This window comes from Panthera uncia, assembly GCF_023721935.1.
Source record: "Panthera uncia isolate 11264 chromosome B2 unlocalized genomic scaffold, Puncia_PCG_1.0 HiC_scaffold_24, whole genome shotgun sequence".
NCBI classification, from domain to species: domain Eukaryota; kingdom Metazoa; phylum Chordata; class Mammalia; order Carnivora; family Felidae; genus Panthera; species Panthera uncia.
Genome location: NW_026057580.1, coordinates 38,285,966 through 38,304,633, shown reverse-complemented (window position 1 = coordinate 38,304,633; position 18,668 = coordinate 38,285,966). Strand labels below are relative to the sequence as shown.

Genomic DNA, 18,668 nt, shown 5'->3' with positions numbered 1-18,668 from the left:
CATTCCACTGCCAGGCCTTCATTCATTGTATTTTCACCTTTATTCTTCCTTCTTTTCCTCCATTCAGTATTTATGACTGTACTCCATACATTTTTCCTTTCCTTCAATTGTAGATGTTCTGTAGATAGATTGAGTTGTATGGAACTTGGCAAAAATTCTCCCAAGAATAAACAAAATTTTCATTTTCAAAGGTCTCTTTTTTAAAAGCTTAATGAGTTTGACTTTCATTAATCACAATTATTATACATATTCCAAAAATACAAATCTAGATCTAATAGTAAATAAATTATGACTTTTCCTCCTCAGATCTAAAACTTTTTACTTTGTCCTTCAGCTTAATGGGCCTAATTTAATAGGCTCCTAATACAGGAGCCAGATTAAGGAAATGATGATGCAAAGTGACATCTCTGAGGAGATTTTTATAATAAGGAAGTACTTGTCTTACTACAGTAAGATCCCAGATTTACTCACTTGCTACACCTCAGATGGGGGAGGGGTCCATTTTTCATCTCTTGTAGCTGTTCCTAACTCCCTTAGGAGCACTTTCTCCACTGGATGCAGAAGGAGTGGGGGTGAGGGGAGGAGCCAAGAGAGGGAGGAGTTAGAGTTCAATATAGTCCAATCTAATTTTTAAAACTTCATCTGATTAACAATTGAAGCAATCACTTTAGGCAACTCAGTTCCTTTGGAATATATAATCAGCCTTAAAAATCTTTTCCCTTCCTATCCTTTCTCCAAGATGGTATCTAGATGTATGGGGAGGGGGGGGGGGGGGGGAGACTCTCCCTGCCTCACCAGGCCCTGTGGAAAGCCTCTATCTCATATTTACCTCACCTGTGATCTCTCAGTTCTGACCCCACACACCTACACATCCCTTAGTATTCTCAGAGCCTCCAAATCACCCAACCAGGGCAAGTAGGAACCAAACATGCTGAAGGAACAAGGAACTTATTTCCTCAGACTACACCTCCAGGATAGCAGCTTCCTTCCTCCTATAGTGATACCATCTCTACGCCTTTCCCTGAAATTATTATGGACAGAATGTTGGGAGAAAGAAAACAGTTTACTGATAAGGGAATGAATATATGTCACAGAACATCCCCCAAATATTATACCCATTTTATAATGTAGAGAGGGAAAGGGCAAGGTGCAAAAGGTGTATACACTACCAGAAATTATATAATATGTATGTTAAAAAATGTGGAATTATATACATCAAATTATAAAGTAACTTTTGTTTTTAAATTGTACAAACAAATGTCATTACACGTGGTTGTTGTTCAACAACCACGACTCACGACTTTAAAAATAACTCAGAAAATAAATAATTCCACTTTTTGCGAGATGAAGTTATCCCTCATCTTTCTCTCGAGCTCTGTTCAGGCCTTCCGAGACCGCTGCCCAAGAACGGTGAGCTAACTGGGAGGTGGGACTCAGGGGCAGAAGCAGAGAGCACACTTCTTCAGCTCTCACTGGCAGCACCTACAAGAATGGGCGATCCATTTTCATTGTTGTCATCATTTTAAAGCAAAAATAGTAGCAAGTTGTAGTTGCTCTCAATGTTGATAAGCCCAGGAAATAAAATACCATATTTTTGCTTTCTTTTGTAGGTCACCAGGTCACTCTAAAAATCAAGCATACAAAACTAGTGTTAAAAAATTCCAACATCAGCAAAATAACAAGGTAAAGTAATACTTTTACATGTTGGTTTTACTGAATTTTTAAGAAAATTTAAACTATGTCTAGGTCTGACTCTTGTTTTAAAGAGAGATAAGAAAGAGCACTTTGCCTTTATTTGCCGGGCTTTTTAATTGAGTACGTAAGGGCAGGGGGTATTGTAAGGGGATTTGTTGGTGCAAGGAAGATAGAGACAGAGGGCTGGCATTATCTGAAATGTGTAGACAAAGTAATAAAATAACAGAAAAACAAGCCAAGTATTTTATTCACTTTTTCTTATAAAAATATACAGGCCATTTATCAAATGCATTGCAACAGGTTGAAATTTTCATAATAACTCATATTCTTGGAACTGAATCATTTTATGCATATTCTTGTATCTTCTTTTGATTTCAAACAATGAGCAAAAGCAAAAATTTATGTAGAGAAATATATAGAAGACACATGATTTGTGAACAATGGGTAACTTCAAAAATTCCTATAATTTCATCCTCAGATAAATATTCCTTCCAGTGTCCTAGGTATCCCTTTCAAAGTATTCATCCAACTTATTTGACTAAAATAATTCTGTTTTACAAAGGGAAATAACTTATCTCTAACCAGGTTAAATATAGAGATTAAAAAAAATACCTTCCGAGAAAATACCTTGGACAACTTTTATCCTAAAATTGCCTAGTTTCAAAAATTGTACCTAGTCTTTGATGTTTTGTAAAAGGGAGTGATAATCAGCCAGTTCCCACTCTACCCTAGATCTATAGTGTTGGATGGAAACACACACATCAAAGCTTGTACTTGAAACAAGTTATTACCATCAATATACAATCAAGGATGCTGAGGCAACCACACCAAATACTAACCATAATTCCGTGTAGCCAGGTGCACACGGGACTAATGTGTGCCGTATTTATTTCCTGAAACAAAGGAAATTGGAAAGACAGAAGAAGTTCAGTCGTGAGCCATAAAATAACAATGAAACACCATGTCTGCTATTAATAAAATGTCCAGGATGAAGCAAACGCTAAGTAAATCCTAGAGTGCCAGGTAGATTTAAGGACCACATTTCAAATGAAGCAGCAGCATGGAATAATCATGTTTGCTGAGGTTGGAAGGGAAGGTGGTGACTTTAATTCACAAACTGCCCCCTCTGCTTTAAGAGATGCTTCAGCCTGAGAATCTAAATGGGTTTAAGAAGAGATGGAATACATTCCTACTAGGTTATAAAGTTAGGAATATTTTGGAGGGCGTCCCCAAACCTTTCAAAGAAGATATCCTAAATGGCAAGCATACTCTTTCAAACACCAGCGGAGGCAATATTAGAATGAAATATTGATTTGACCTCAGATGGCATTTCGTAAGCTCTTGAAACTATTTCTCTTCCAGATAATCAGGAAAAGAGATTCTGAATTACTGGCTGACGGATATGAAGAATTTAACTATCAAGATTGGGAAGGAAATTAAAAACTAAAACTATGCAGATTATAATTTAATCTGTCTCAAGAGAAATGGATTGCTTTCTCAAGGAAAATTGTGTCCACTCTGTGAAAATTCTGAAAACATAGGCAGGCATATTTACCGGTCATCCGAATCCAGGCATATAGTCAACATTGAGAAACAACACACACCATATTTCAAATAGGGAAGAATTGTGAACTTGATGACTGATACTTTCCGCATAAAAAAGATGCTTATTATCAAAGCGCAAAACACAATCACTGACCGATGGTCGTGACAGCAAACCAGGTTTGCTTCCAGCTGCCCTCAAAACACTACTCACAGATCATTTACAAGTGCAACTTACCTATTGTTTTGGGGAGGCTGAACAATATATCAGGAAGCAAAGCTCTTCATGTGTTACAGTGCACGTGAAATACATGTATGCAAGGAGATGCAGGTCTCTCTGAAACACAGATGTATCCAGTATGTAAACAGTGGTGAGGGTATATATGCTCTGCACTTTAATGTCTGTAACGCATGCACACACACACACACACCTTCAGTTCTTCGGCACACTAGTTTTACAAGAAATTAGTGCTTGCACAGTAGATTGTTTTGTTGCCAATAATTTCTTAATTGTTCCTTTATTTTTTTTTTACGTTTATTTATTTTTGAGACAGAGAGACAGAGCATGAATGGGGGAGGGTCAGAGAGAGGGAGACACAGAATCCAAAACAGGCTCCAGGCTCTGAGCTGTCAGCACAGAGCCCAACGCGGGGCTTGAACTCATGGACTGCGAGATCATGACCTGAGCCGAAGTCGGCTGCTTAACCAACTGAGCCACCTAGGCGCCCCTGAATTGTTCCTTTGATAGAAAAAGGAACTGGCATTCAGATATATATACTATGGGAAATCTAACTTTTCTTGTTACCACATAAAGCTATTTTTTTAACTTTATTTTTGAGAGAGACAGAGACAGCATGAGTGGAGGAGGGGCAGAGAGAGAGGGAGAGAGAGAATCCCTAGCAGGTTCCATGCTGTCAGCACAGAGCCCAGTGTGGGGCCTGAACCCACAAAACTGTGAGATCATGACCTGGGCCAAAACCAAGAGTCAGACGCTCAACCCACTGAGCCACCCAGGCACCCCCTGCATAAAGCTATTTTAAAGGAAGACACTATGTTGGGGGGAAAAATTACATTGTACTTTGTGACATAACCAATTCCTATTTTCCACCACAGAGAACGGTCTTCCTAAAATTTAATAATTCTATTGAATACTTCTTGACATTAACTTTGCTGTGTGCACAGGTAGATTGGCATCAAAGTAATCCAGTTTAGTCAGTTTTTAAACGTGCTACTTAATGAAAAATGATTTCTCTGTATCTATTTCAAATGTTCCACTACTAATATATTTGCTGCAAAACCTTAATTTCAATAAAATGTAAGCACTATATTCATAGATTTTTAATAAAATGGATCTGTGTTTTAGTAGCTGTTCCCTGGATTTGCTTTATGGATTATGACACATGATTTTAATGCTATCAAAAGATGAGAAAATATTCAACATTGGCAGCACCATTTTAGCAGTAAAACTTCAAGAATAAAAACAAGTATTTCCTAATGAAGACATATTCTTTTGGGAAGTGGTATCCCCTCCTGGTTACAAACCCTTGCAAATTCACTCCTGTTGGCCTCATAAATGCATGGCTCTCAACCCTATTCCCACCCCCAATCGTCCCCTAAAGTGAGGACCTGTGATTTGGGAGAAGGAATTCAAACTGTGACATGGTGATCAAGTGCCACAAAGAACGGTGGTAGGAGACGTACCTACTCACTTATCTCTGGAACCCAAGGGAAAACACGATTGTTAGAAGCATGATAGGCCAACCAAAAGCACTTGAAAACGATTCCATCAAGAGAAAAAATTAAATTCTAACACTATCACCTCCTCATAATGTGCCCTCCACCCTCTACATTTCAGTTGTGCTCTAACAAGAGTAAGGAATGTAGTTTTTGATGGGGAAAGAGAAGTAGGCGAACACTTCATTCTGTTAAAAGGGTCCTGCTTTGAAGCCAGTTTCTCTCACTCATTGGATCACCCACTTTTCAGATTGGTCTTTTCCAACCAGCCAGAGAAGAGCTGTTGACCTGCACTCTCAGAAACCCCACCTGGATCATTAGGTTCCAAATGAGAGGCAGGAAGTAGCCTATGGAGGCTACATTCAAAGTCTCAGCAAGAAGGCCTCTTCTTTGGATCCCTAGATTTTACTTCCTTTGTCATGTCACAGACAGATTGGTAAGGACCTGGGGAAAGGTAGCCAAGATTTGGGTTTTCTCTAGTTGATGAGGGAGCGTGGGGCAAGCTGAGGGCAAAATACAGTCTAACAGCACCCCACCCCCAGGTGGAATATGGGTGATATTCCTCGGACACTCCTGGCTGCCCAAGAACCAAGGAAAGGGATTTAAGTGCTTGCCATGGTAATGTGGGAAACTAAGGCAAATGTAAAATCAAATTCCCTTACTGCCTACAGCCCATTGACCTCCCTCTAGGAGCTCAGCTGCCTCGATGATGACATTTTGCTGGGGGCAAAAGGGAATCTTGGCCTAACGTTATCCCAACCTCAAGGATCCTGTAAGTCTACTTCCTTTATCCCAACTGCCCAAAGATATATGCTAGCAATCATACTCCAAGCCCCCTGATATACATCTTAGGGGTCTCATGACTGAGGTTTTATTAAAAGGTAATAAATGGTGTTTCCCTAGCAACAGCTAGCCCCCTCAAGGTCCTGGAAACCTTGCTTCCAAAATTCCTTAGAGATTGTTCTATCCCTGACCCCCTCCCAACCTGAGGGTATATAAGGAGTTACCTGTTATGACCCCATGCAGCTCTTCATGCCCATGGATCTTGCCCCCACGCTCTAGTAAATCACCTTTTCTTGCACCAAAGAGGTCTTCAAGAATTCTTTCTTGGCTGTTGGCTCTAGACCCCATGAACCCCCATTACCCCAAAACTTCATCATAGTCAATGTGAGTAGTTGTAGACCGCATATGGTTAGTCCTGTTTGTTCCCTGGATGGGAAACCCATAAAAGTTTAGGACCAAAACTCAAGGATATTCCAGTCAGTCACCTGAGTTCCACTGCCTCTTCCTACAGCCATCTAGCACAGGGGTTCCAGCTCAGGACCCCAGACTTCTCCAATTGATTCCATCTGAGACGTGGGGCAACAAATGTAATGCTTATAATTGTTTTTAACACGCTGTAACTGTATTAAAAGCACAAGATGCAAGAGGAAGTTCTACATAGACAACATTTATTATTTCTATTTCCAGTACATCAGTATTTTAGGAAATAATCAGATATACATTTTTAAGGAAATGAGGAAAAATTAAGTAACAGTTGCAATTAGATGGATTTTCAAAAGTGAGAAGAAAATGGACAATAAGCCAATCTGAGGTTTGAAGGTGAGATTCTGCATAGATACAAATTAGGATTAAAGATTCTCATTTTAATGTACATTTTTTTCCTGATTATCTTTTGAAAGATTTCTGGGAAGTCTGACAACCAAACTTACTTCATCTATTAAGTTGGTGATGGGGAAGGAAGAATACACTGATGTGAACTGAACGTAACTGTATTCAATGATCTGGTACTGACGTGGGTAGACTCTACCTCTCAGAGTCTGTCCAACTCTATCCCTCCATGAGGCTTATGCACAGAATGTCTACTCACTGCTCATCTTCTCCAGTGTGGCGGTGCCATTTCTATATGCTAAGAATTTATACACCAGGTCTACTGTGACCCAAGTTTTAATAACCACAGGTTCTGCTTCTATATTACATATAATTCACTCTAAAACTCAGCAAAGATCAGGAGTGCTTTGTCACCCAAAATGTATCAGTGTTGTTCAACTTGGGGAAGTAGAGTTTTCAGGGGCAGACCCATTTCTTTCTCTTCCATCACTGTTCCTCTTCTCTTTCCTTATTGTTACAACTGTTCCCCTCGACTTGTCCTTATTCTCATTTTTAGTATCTTCTGCCCTCTCCTCCCTTGTTAGTTTGTCTTCTGGGAGAAGTAAACTCTCAATACTTGTTATTTCTGGTAATGAAACATAGAATATGTCACACCTTCTGGAGATGTGGAATGACAAAGGAACAACCCTTTGTAAATCTACAGGGGGCTACTCAAAACAATTTTTTTTTATTCTTTTTGTTCCACATGATTGGAGCAAAAATATTTATATCTCGTTCATGGTCTAGAATTAAATTACTTGATCCCTCTGGATTTCTTTTACCTCCTCTGTAAAAGGAGGCAGACCAACCACTAACATTGTATTAACTGATGATTCATTCAATAAATATTTATTCTACTTATCCAAGTACTCTTACAGTCCTTCACAAAAAGAAACCAAAGAGCTACGTATCTGGATCCCCTGAGAACCATAGTAATAACCTGTGAATTAAAATATTTTTTTAAAAACCCAATTAATAGAGCTCTACAATTAATCCTCATTATTATTCCTGCCTGTTTCTTCTATTCTCTAGCTAAGCTCCCACAAATACCACCTGCCTATTTTCCATGTAAGATTATATTTTCTTTGTTGTTTGCAAAACAAAAGTGTTCACTGTGTTACAGGAAAGAATGACCTATTAAAAAGACATTATAGGAAGCAGAATGTAAGTTACAATAGAATGTCTCTTGTGTAGGCTTATACTCCTACGTGCATTATTTTATTTTTTCCTCACATAATCCTTTGAGAAGGTGCCATCTACTCAACTTTACAACAAAGAAAATTCACTGTTCTCTTGACATGTGTGTATTAAAGAAACTTCCTTTCTCTCAGTGCATACCCATAGCTCATAATACATATCTCAAATGTGGTAGTGGAATTAGGAATTACATTATAATCAAATTGAATTTTTCCTTCTCATTCTTAGTATTTTATGTATGTCTACTTTTGTAAAGTATACACTAAGGAAGGAACATGTACTGAGTAAGAAAACCCATTAAGAGAAGATTAGTTCTTGGGGCGCCTGGGTGGCCCAGCCAGCTGAGTGTCCGTCTTTGACTCAGGTCATGATCTCACGGTCCGTGAGGCTGTGTCAGGCTCTGTGCTGTGTCAGCTCAGAGCCTGCAGCCTGTTTCAGGTTCTGTGTCTCCCTCTCTCTCTGCCCCTCCCCCGCTCATGCTCTGTCTCTCTCTCAAAAATAAACATTCAAAAAAATTTTTTTAAAAAGAGATTAGTTCTTAATATACAGTACACTGGTTGAAATTTCAAATTTTAAATCTCAATTCAAATGACATTAAATAGAAATTGACTTTTGATTCCTATAGTTTTCACACAACGTTTATGGGTTTGACTGTGAACACTGTAAAACAGCTATATCCACATCTTTTAGAACACCATTTCTGCTACTTCTTTTAAAGGCTGACAGGCTCCCAAATTTTTCCAGCAAAGGGGAATGTGTGTGTGTGTGTGTGTGTGTGTGTGTGTGTGTGTGTGTGTCTATTATATGTAGGTTACTGTAAATCTATCTGAATTAGGGCAATTCTCCTGGTAGCCAAAATTAACTCAGGAGACAACTTTAAATAGATAAGTTCTAGGACAGCTGTGTGACATAATTAGCAACAAAATGGCTTAAAACTGTAATTTTATTAGCTATTAAAATAAAAAATGAAAGACTTGCAACAATGCTTTGCTGTGATAAGTGTCTTACAAATTTTTCAAACATTAAGTTCTCTCATTACAGTAATTTTAACCTGTTTGATGGGTTTTCCATCTAGTGCTTAAATGTATCTAGGAGATACATAAAACTCCTTCTGAAAACAGTACTAAAGGGATAAGTCATTAAAAGTCAATTTGGTTATTAAATTTTCTTCAAGGACTTTATTTGCTACTAGTTAAGCTCATCATTCACTATCCTATACAAATAAAAACACCAATTAAAGGCAAGTGATGAGAAGAGAGAGAACAGGTCGTTTATTTTCAGTAACCAGACCTTCTGCACCAATCACAGGGACCAAATGACCCAAGGGTGGGTGAATCTCCACAGTAATACAGCCTTCAGAAGATAATCCTATTCACATTCCCAATAGCACAGATAGGACAATTTAATTTCTTTAACAGGAGACAATCATTTGCACAGTATCATAATAAATAAATATTTCTGTACTAAGACACATCTTATGAGAGAAACAATTCAGAAAAAAGTGTGTGGCTCTCACAAGCATTAATCTAATCAGCTGGGAAAGATCTTCCTGACTGAGGTACTCTTTCTAGAAAAAACAATCACTGGAAATCATTTCAAAGGCTAGGGTCTTTAAAAATCAGGGGGAAAAGTACAGAGAATAATTTTATTTTTCTAATTTTATTCTAAAATACAAACACGACTCACTATCATTATATCAGCATAACTCCATGATGTATTTTTGTCTCCAAATTCCTAATATAACGTCATAAATATTAAATTTGAAACTGCTGACATTTGATCAAAACTAACACACAAAGAAAAAAATTAAATCGTCAGTTACATGAAATAAGCAATTACCAAGTACTGGGCTTTTAAATTACAAAGCTTACAAAACAGTTCTATAATTACCAAAATCTCAAGGCCAAAAAAGACACTAGACATTTTCAAAAACAAAGATATTTTGAAACAGAACACTAGCCTAAATCATACGAAACAACTTGGACAAGATTCTGATACAAAAATTGCAACTGAGATGAAGTTGAAAGAATAATTTGAATTCAGTCCAGTTAAGCCACATTGCCACCGAAAACCTATTTCCTTTTCTAAATGAAACAAGTTATCTCAAAACTTTTAAGCACTGAAATGGCCTGAATTTCCTTTATTTGTCCACGGACTGTAAGAAAATATTCTTATATAGCAACAAAACATGATAGAAAAGAAAAATAAATCTGTGAGTACCTTCTTTATCGCAGAGTACATCAAATACATTCAGGCTCTTTTCTAGAATTCTAGAAGTTCAGGTGAATTGCTTTACTCAAACTAAGCCACACCACAAAGGAGGAGGAAAAAAAATTTTCCACTTTCAATGGAAATATCCATCAATTTCTGAAAAAGTGAATTAAAAAAGTACACAGCATTCCAGATCAAAGCATCAGTGCCTTGATTAAGTGACTTAATTTTCACAAGAAAATTTAACCTAAGGTTTCATTATTCCAGTTATATGGTTCTGTGCCATCCTTGCAAAGTCAGTATTTTGAGTTTTTAAAACATTTCCTTTCCTAGAGAACAATTACAATGGACTTCAGGCAGTCTGTTGGCAAAGAATGAGAAATGTCAGAATCTGTCCAAGTGTTAACCAGTATTAGAGGGAGGAGAGGTTTAACAGTTACAGCTGGATACACGAAAACAATTTTTAGGTCCCAAGTTCACTACCATAATTTACCTTAAATTAACAAAAAGCCATGATTAATAAAATCTGTTCACTTTGTATCAGCAATTCTAACACGGTCACAGAAAGGTCAAATCTCGGGGGGCACACACCCTACTTAGTGCCCCAGCCTGGCTCCCAGCTGTCAGGTCAGGTGCACCATCTACTTTAACAGGTTCTGCAGCATGGCCGTCGCATACGTGGGCCTCGCCTGTTTGCTCTCAATTGCATTCTGGAGGTACTGGATACCTCCACAGCGTTCCCAAATTTCTTCAAACTGTCTTGGCAAAATCTCAGCACCACGCTTTCGAGTCAGGCCTGTCTCTTCAAGATTCAGCTCACACATCTCCATGTCATCCTTCCCTGCGCAGGTGAGACATCAGAGAATTAAGCATGTATCTCTTTAGAGGCACTTATTATAGACTTTATACCTGAAAGAGTTACCAATTCTCACAGAATCGAGAACTTTTAAAACTTTGTTTTCTTCCTCTAAGACAGAAATCTCCTTAATAAGTTCACCAGAAACAAGTTAAATTTGTCTTCCACCAAGGACCCTTTCAGAAAGTACTAACACTGCAGTTGATCAAACACGTTATCAACCTTAATAAAAATGCTACATTTCTTTAAACAATTATAAATCAACTGATATAATTAAATACCAATGATAAGGCTCTAAGGACACAGACAAGTTTCTATGTGTTCTACGAGGACATAATTAATCCAAACAATTTCACATCATAAATTAATCCTCAAGTAACTGGAAGTCTAATTTAACTGCAAAACTCCATCCCTCAGTCCTGAAATTTAATGGATTATTAATATTGTATATTAGGCTGTTTCCTTCAGAGGGTTTATAATCCTTTTTCCACGTGACTCACACACACCAGCCACAAGCAGGATGGGCGGCTTGTCAGGATGGAGTTCCATCTGCCGGGCAATCCACGGGCCATCAAAGTGCGCGTACCACCAGCCTTTTTTCTTATTCTGCGGATCTTTGTACTGGTCGGCAGGGCGGATGAATGGGATGCGGAAGAAGCGCTGCTGTCGGTTCATTTCGATCTCCTGCTGCCTGGCAGGAAGCTGAGACGCTGGGTTCTGCTGAGCTATTACAAAGAACAAGCAAGGGAAGTTACACCAGCAGCCCAGGGGATAACGCAAACAGCCTTTACTCCTAAAATGCACCACACATTTTGTAAGAGAAGAAGAGGGGTTCCTAAAAGTAAATCTAAAACACATGTAAATATCAATTACTTAGAAGTGAATAAAACGTAGAGTGTGATCTCTTAGAATTTTCTTTCCCTAAAGATGTTGCTTAACATTGCAAGTACACATACACACACACCACTCCCCCTCACCCCCACCGTAACACCAACAGCAAACAAGCCCAAGCAGATTCCCACAAATGTCTGTATCAGTAACCTAAAATAAGAAAAGCAAACCAGTATTATTTGCTAGGATTTACAATTTTCCTCCAAAGAGTTCAAAGCTGAAGGCCACAGAATAACTTTCATGAGACTACCCATGATAAAACAAATGAATGGTAATTTCACAAACGTGAAGAATTATAGATACCTGTCAATCTAATTACTATTTCCTCAGAAGTGGAAGTGGAAGACAAAAGTTTGCTCTTTTGCCAACTGATTTTGGGATTTAAACTGTGGCCAGAACAGATCTTTTACTACTACAGTGCACTACTAGACAACTTCATGACAACAACAACAAAACTGAAACAGTAAGCATGAACTTTCCTGAAATCCTCTTTCTCTTGGGATAAAATCCACTGAAATAAGTGGGAAGTATACAATATTTGATTCTTTTTGTCATAAAAAAAAAAAAAAAAAGAGAGAAAGAGAAAGAAAAACCCTTGCTTTTCTGCTAGTACTGGACCCGGCACTCATATCAATTTTTTCCCCTTGCTCAATTTTCATTACAAAACAGTTAGGTTTTTATTTTATCTACGAATACAAACACTTCCCTGGGCAATAATTTTGCAGTTTCAGCAGCATAATTTCAGAAAGTCTGTTTAATATGCTTTTTACTCACAACTTTAAAAGTAGACCAACCGTTTACTGCAGCTCAATTAAGAACCTCACTGAAACGCTTAAGTATGTCAATGAAAAATTACAGAATATATGTAAGTCAAGAAGGCCACATGGCTTTTGTAAGAATTTCCAAATACTGAAAGGATGGAAACACTCTTATTCTACTTTTAACACCAACAGCAAAGGCTTTATAGCAAATGAATTTATTTCTGTGCAAACCAGAGAAAGCAAAAAGCAGTTAGCAAAGCTGCACATGCCTAGGAAAGAATGACACCAAAGCCCAGTTTTGTTAGTGACTTTAAAGAGACACACCGCCTGCAGCATGTTCATAGACATGAGTTCATTTACTCTTTGTTCCTCCAAACTACTTACAGTTTAGTGTTTCCATTTTAACTTAAAAATTTCCTACTTTGCAGAAAATATACTAACCCCAAATTAGGAAATTTTAAAAGCATAAGAAAAAAAAACTTTCCCTCCATCCTAAGCAGTAACAGAATACCAAACTGACAGGGAACTTACTAGGATACTGATGGCCACTTGTTAAATTAACCTTTTTTCTTTTAAAATAACAGCCTCCTGTACCTTAATATATTGGGTAAAATTTAGAAATCCAAGGGAAAGTCTTTGATAGTTTCTTTTTTTTTAAACTAATGTTGAGAACTGAACATTGCATTAAGGAAGCCTTAATTTCCACAAATATTCATCTGGATAAGTACAAAGATACGGATGTTAGAAGTCTGAAACTAGGGGCACCTGGGTGGCTCAGTTGGTTAAGCACCCAACTCTTGATTTCAGCTCAGGTCATGACCCTGCAATTCGTGGAATTGAGCCCCAAGCTGGGTTCTGCATCACAGAGCTTGCTTGGGTCTCTCTCTCTGCCCCTCCCACACTCTCTCTTTGTCGAAATAAACATTTGTTAAAGTTTGAAACTAATAAACGACTTTTTTTTCACATCCAATTGTGTCACCTTTAAAGTATGAAATGTTTTATTTTATTTTTTTTAATGTTTATTTATTTTTGAGACAGAGAGAGACAGAGCATGAACAGGGGAGGGGCAGAGAGAGAGAGAGGGAGGGAGACACAGAATCTGAAACAGGCTCCAGGCTCTGAGCTTTCAGCACAGAGCCCGACGCGGGGCTCGAACTCACGGACCGCGAGATCATGACCTGAGCCGAAGTCGGACGCTTAACCGACTGAGCCACCCAGGCGCCCCTAAAGTATGAAATGTTTTAAATGTGGCCCTATAAATTACAAGAAGCACTTAAAAAAAATCAGGTCCAACAAGTTGGCAAACAAATATGGCATTATATCCAAATCATTATTGCTCAACTGACTGCAAAAAAAATTTACTGTATGCTAAGATGACTCAAAGCTTTTAAATTATCAAAAACATGCATCACAGGACACTATACAAGTCATGGAATAATCTCCTTCTTCTCTTAGGGGGCGCCCTATTAAACCTGTATAGATTATCACACAAATTCAGATGTCTTTGGAGTGAAATGTTGATACCCTAACAGTGTTCGAAACCAGCACCTAAAGTTAGTCTTAATTCTAAAATATCAGCTGCTTATTGAGTTTTGCTACAATAAGAACAGTGCATATTCACAGCTTAAAGTGCTATTTTTTTTAAAGGAAACGATTTCATAAAACAACAGATTAATTTTGTTCTGCATATGTATTTTGGAGTGATCCAAATGAAAGCATAATCTCAAATTAAATATCTTAGTATGGCCAAACCAACATTAATGTAGTACAACTCCACTTAAAATTGTAGCAAAACAAAGTTTAATAGAAGTTAGTACTTTATAAAGTATTTTTAACCCATCTTCCAGTTAGCTCATAAGTTACAACCCAATGACTTACGTGAATTGTTCAAAAATGGTGCAAAATCTGTGAATAAATATTTTACATTGAAGAAAACATAAAAGTGGCAAAACTGTTAAATGAGCATTCTTCTCATTTATAAAGCCTTCCCATCAATCAAGGAGGTGACTAATATCCTATCCACAGCCAAATATTCTCATAATTACCTACAAGTATATGCTCCTTTCTGATTTTTTTTTAAAAAAAGCTATTTTGATAATATTTTAGGAAATTCTGCTTTATGGACATATAAAGAGGATCTAAATTCAAAAATATATATATTTCATTTGTAATTTTGGGATACAGTAATATTCAAATAAAAATCCAACATGATGACTCAATAACAGATATTATAGTACCTTCAAAGCATTACTAGAATTTTTGTAGAAATAAAAAACTTCTAAATTCATCAAAAAAATATATGCCTTAGAGAAAAAGCACTGCCATGTTTATACACACTCAGTATGTTCTAATTTCTTTCAATTCCCTGAATCTTAAACTCATTCAATTTTTATTTTAGTAACTACGAAACAAAACTACTCTCCAAAGTCACTGTCTTAAGCAACTAAATACTGTAAATCATTACCGGGTAATTTGCCACTGCCCTAAGAATTATTTCTGGAAATCTCTTTCCATAGTAAATGTGATGAGAATGTGCTCACCCAGTACAGCATATAGGAGGAGGGTCTGATTCTCTCTACTCCCAGTTACAAGACTTTACTATGATCTGTCAAGTATTATTCTTAAGTAACAGCTACTTATATTTTTGTTAATCATAAGTTGTCACTTTATTTTCTCAAATTAAGGAATTCTTATCCTTGTAAATATTAAACTACAGAGTAGTTCCTTTTAAAGGTTTATTACCTACCCCTCTAGGAAACTACCTAGGTACAGAATTTTCTCAACTGAGCTGTTAAAAGTATCGTAGTACACCTCACCTCCTTTTAACTGTACTCCTGTGTCAGAATGTATTTTACATGGGAAAAAAAATAAAGAAAACAATAACTACTTTCAGAGCAGAAGTTACATTTTATCCTGAAAATGTCCCATAACCAAATTTAATGAAGGCTACATACATGTGGACTGTGTGTTCACATAAAATTCCATAAATTTGTTCATATACCTACATGGGACTCTTGGGAAATTTTCTTAATCTACTCTTTTGTTCTTCCAAATAGTATTATTATGAATGGAAACAGTGTAAGAACACACTCAGTAAGGTGTGTTCACACAAGGTAAGCATGTGTCATTTGCCCCTTTGGGGGTAAAGCTGGATGAGTACAGTACCAAAGTTTGGTTTAAAACTATAAGAAATATTTGTGTGTTCATTAAAAATATATGTGCCCTATATTACAACATTACTTTTCTTGTTTTAAGAAGTGCAATCATTCAAATGTATACATTTTGGGGGGAAAAAAACATAATAAACACCTATCAGCTAAAGGCCATAATTAGAACATGACAGCCAAAAAGGTTATACCTAAATGGAATAGCCTATTCACATTTTTAGAAAACAAAGGAAACTGTGGTTAGAAACTTGTTACAGTAAACAGGTAATGGAATCATCCTGATATATTCAAATCCCAGAGATAAATCTGTAAGTTAGAGAAGAGAGTGGTGGTCACAAGAATATAATTGTGTAGAAGGCCTTCAAACTGCCAGTTCTTAGTTCTGGGTTCTCTCTCTTTGCCCTTCCAGAGCATTATATTCTGACTGATGACCACCACCACCACCCCCACCCCCCGCCCCCACCAAGCAATCACTAGCACTTACATCTCTCTAATTAACAATTACTTCCTTTACTCAATCTATTCTTTGCAACAACTTGGAAATACTAAAATTGTACCACTTAATTGACGTTAATAAAACATTGCTTTCTTTTATTTACTTGGAAGATAGTGAGGAAGGCAAAATATAACTGAGAGTTCATTTTCTAAGCCAACTTGGGTCATGCATTGTGAAACTATACTGTCAACTATTGGGAATGACACTTTTTAAATAAAGACATTAAACATGGAAACTCTTTACATTTCCACATGTAATCGTTCTGCATGTGTATATACATATATGTGAAAAAATACATATTTACAACAATACTGCACAACTACTTCAGTATAGACAAGAATATTCTTACCTCCAGAGTTTACTTAACAACTAAATTCAAATACTTCTCAATAAATATGACTTTAAAGACATATTAATAGAAATAATGCTATGAAAGATAAGCCACCGTGGTTGTGTTAGGCTCAGTGATTCACAGCTGCATGGTACAAGAAAATCTGTATTATATATTACCCAAATGTCTTATGTATAGTTACATATATTTATATATAGATACTCTGGAGCATTTAAAAGTACAGATTTGTTTTTACCATAATCAGTAACAGACTTTGGAGCACGTTGCTCTGTTTCAGTGTTTCTCTTCTTATTCTTGGATTTCCAAGCATGATACACTTTTAGTCTTCTGTGAAATTCTTCTCTGCAAGCTGCCAGGAGCTCAATATCTATGGATTATATAGAAAAAGCACCCCCCCCACCAAAAAAGGAATTAGCATCCTAATTTAGTTGTCTAACATAATTATTCTGTGGCATAAACTTATATATATTTACACATATAATAAAATACATTTTTTGTTTTTAAATAGTACAAAATCAAAAGTAAGTATATTATTGATAAAGATGAGCATTTTACAGTAATATTATCTTTTACATTTACAGAGCATTTTCTTATGCATTATTACTATACCATTTGTTCTACATAAGAACGCTGGGCTAAATAAATAAGTCTTTTATGAGTGAACCTGAATCAGAGAGGTGAAGTCACTTGTCCAAAGTCAGAGTCACTGTGCTCAAATGCAAGGTGTATTTAAATGCAACAGATTTTTTATGTTTGTAATTATGCAAAGTCAGTGAGGAGGGAGAAAACATAACAAGCTCTGTACGCTTATGGCACCTGAGTTCATAGGCCTAGCATCCTAAACTCAAACACTGTGATTTAAACAAGAACACAATTATGTAGAATCATATGGATATAGTATTTTACTGCTTTGTTGGAAGAAAAATAGCTTTAAAAAGAAAGTACTGCATTGCCATTTTTTACTTTGCATATGTAGGTCAAGACTCTGATATATAGGTATTTAAGTATTATGAATAGCATCAGAAGGGTCAGTCATTAATACAGACCAAATCATAATTTCTCTCTGTTTTCCCTCTTAGACCTATATAAGAGACAGGCAAAATGAATTTAACGTAAAGTCTTTTTTTGTGAGTAAACTAGGTCGCTATTTCAAGGTGAGAATAACAAAGAGAATGGTTTATATTAATTTATATGCCAAAAAAGAAAAAAAATTTGCTCCAGTCTAAGTATTTCTTTTTTACCTGTTAGCCATGGAGCTTCCCAATTTTTCATCTTCTCCATACACTTACCACAAGAAGTATTGATGGTATCACGTAGTTCTGCATATTTCCATTTACTGAGATCGTATTTCTTGGTACCAGCAGCTGCCTTGGTGGCTTGTACAGCAGGACCTCTGCAATTATTATATATTTTTACATGTTTAAAATAGAAGCACAAAGGACATGTTGACTAAAGGGGCAAGAAGGTGAATCTAAGTCTGAGAACTGGAAATAACTACTAAAAAACCATATATTTTTGTATCTTTAACAGGTGAGATTAAGAATGGTATACTACGGGGGCGCCTAGGTGGCTCAGTTGGTTAAGCATCCAACTTTGGCTCAGGTCATGATCTCACAGTTTGTGAGTTCGAGCCCCGTGTCGGGCTCTGTGCTGATAGCTCGGAGCCTGGAGCCTGCTTCGGATTCTGTGCCTTCTTCTCTCTCTGCCCCTCCCCAACTTGTACTCTGTCTCTCTGTGTCTCTCAAAAAATAAATAAATGTAAAAAAAAATTTTTTTTTAAAGAATGGTATACTACAGGATTCCTACGTAAATTAAAATCTTCCAATATGCCATTTAATAGCCATATTATGTTTTCAATCAGGACTTCTGATTCTAAAACTCTGGTACCATGGACCTATCCCAGACTTCAGTTTAAATATTCCAACTAATGGATAAGTGGACACTTAATGTTAAAAACTACATTTATATATATTCCTCAAAATCAGAAAGAAAATCCTCTTGATTTCCTAAAAATCATTAGAAGTACATTAATGGTTTATGAGCCATAAAGGCACACAGTACAATCACCCACAGACTACCAGAAGCTACAGGCGGCCAAGTCCCAACAAAAGCTACT

General features: G+C 36.8%; 2 protein-coding genes across 6 annotated transcripts in view; one reads left to right on the top strand and one right to left on the bottom strand.

Annotated features, from left to right (window-relative positions):
- Positions 1-3,206, top strand: part of IMPG1 (interphotoreceptor matrix proteoglycan 1) — a 129,907-nt gene extending 126,701 nt beyond the window's left edge. For both annotated transcript variants that reach the window (XM_049652897.1, XM_049652896.1), the window contains 2 exons: positions 1,611-1,683; positions 3,058-3,206. In XM_049652897.1, coding sequence (XP_049508854.1) covers positions 1,611-1,683; positions 3,058-3,135 — 151 coding nt within the window. In that variant the 3' untranslated portion in view covers positions 3,136-3,206. The remainder of the gene's footprint in view (positions 1-1,610; positions 1,684-3,057) is intronic.
- A 3,195-nt stretch (positions 3,207-6,401) lies between these two features.
- MYO6 (myosin VI) overlaps positions 6,402-18,668 on the bottom strand; it is a 145,768-nt gene continuing 133,501 nt past the window's right edge. Inside the window, exons 29-33 of one of the 4 annotated variants that reach the window (XM_049652883.1) lie at positions 17,842-17,945; positions 16,788-16,919; positions 14,416-14,442; positions 11,386-11,610; positions 6,402-10,870 (exon numbers count right to left, since the gene is read on the bottom strand). In XM_049652883.1, coding sequence (XP_049508840.1) covers positions 10,671-10,870; positions 11,386-11,610; positions 14,416-14,442; positions 16,788-16,919; positions 17,842-17,945 — 688 coding nt within the window. In that variant the 3' untranslated portion in view covers positions 6,402-10,670. The remainder of the gene's footprint in view (positions 10,871-11,385; positions 11,611-14,415; positions 14,443-16,787; positions 16,920-17,841; positions 17,946-18,668) is intronic. The other 3 variants (XM_049652884.1, XM_049652885.1, XM_049652887.1) reach the window with 3 other exon arrangements.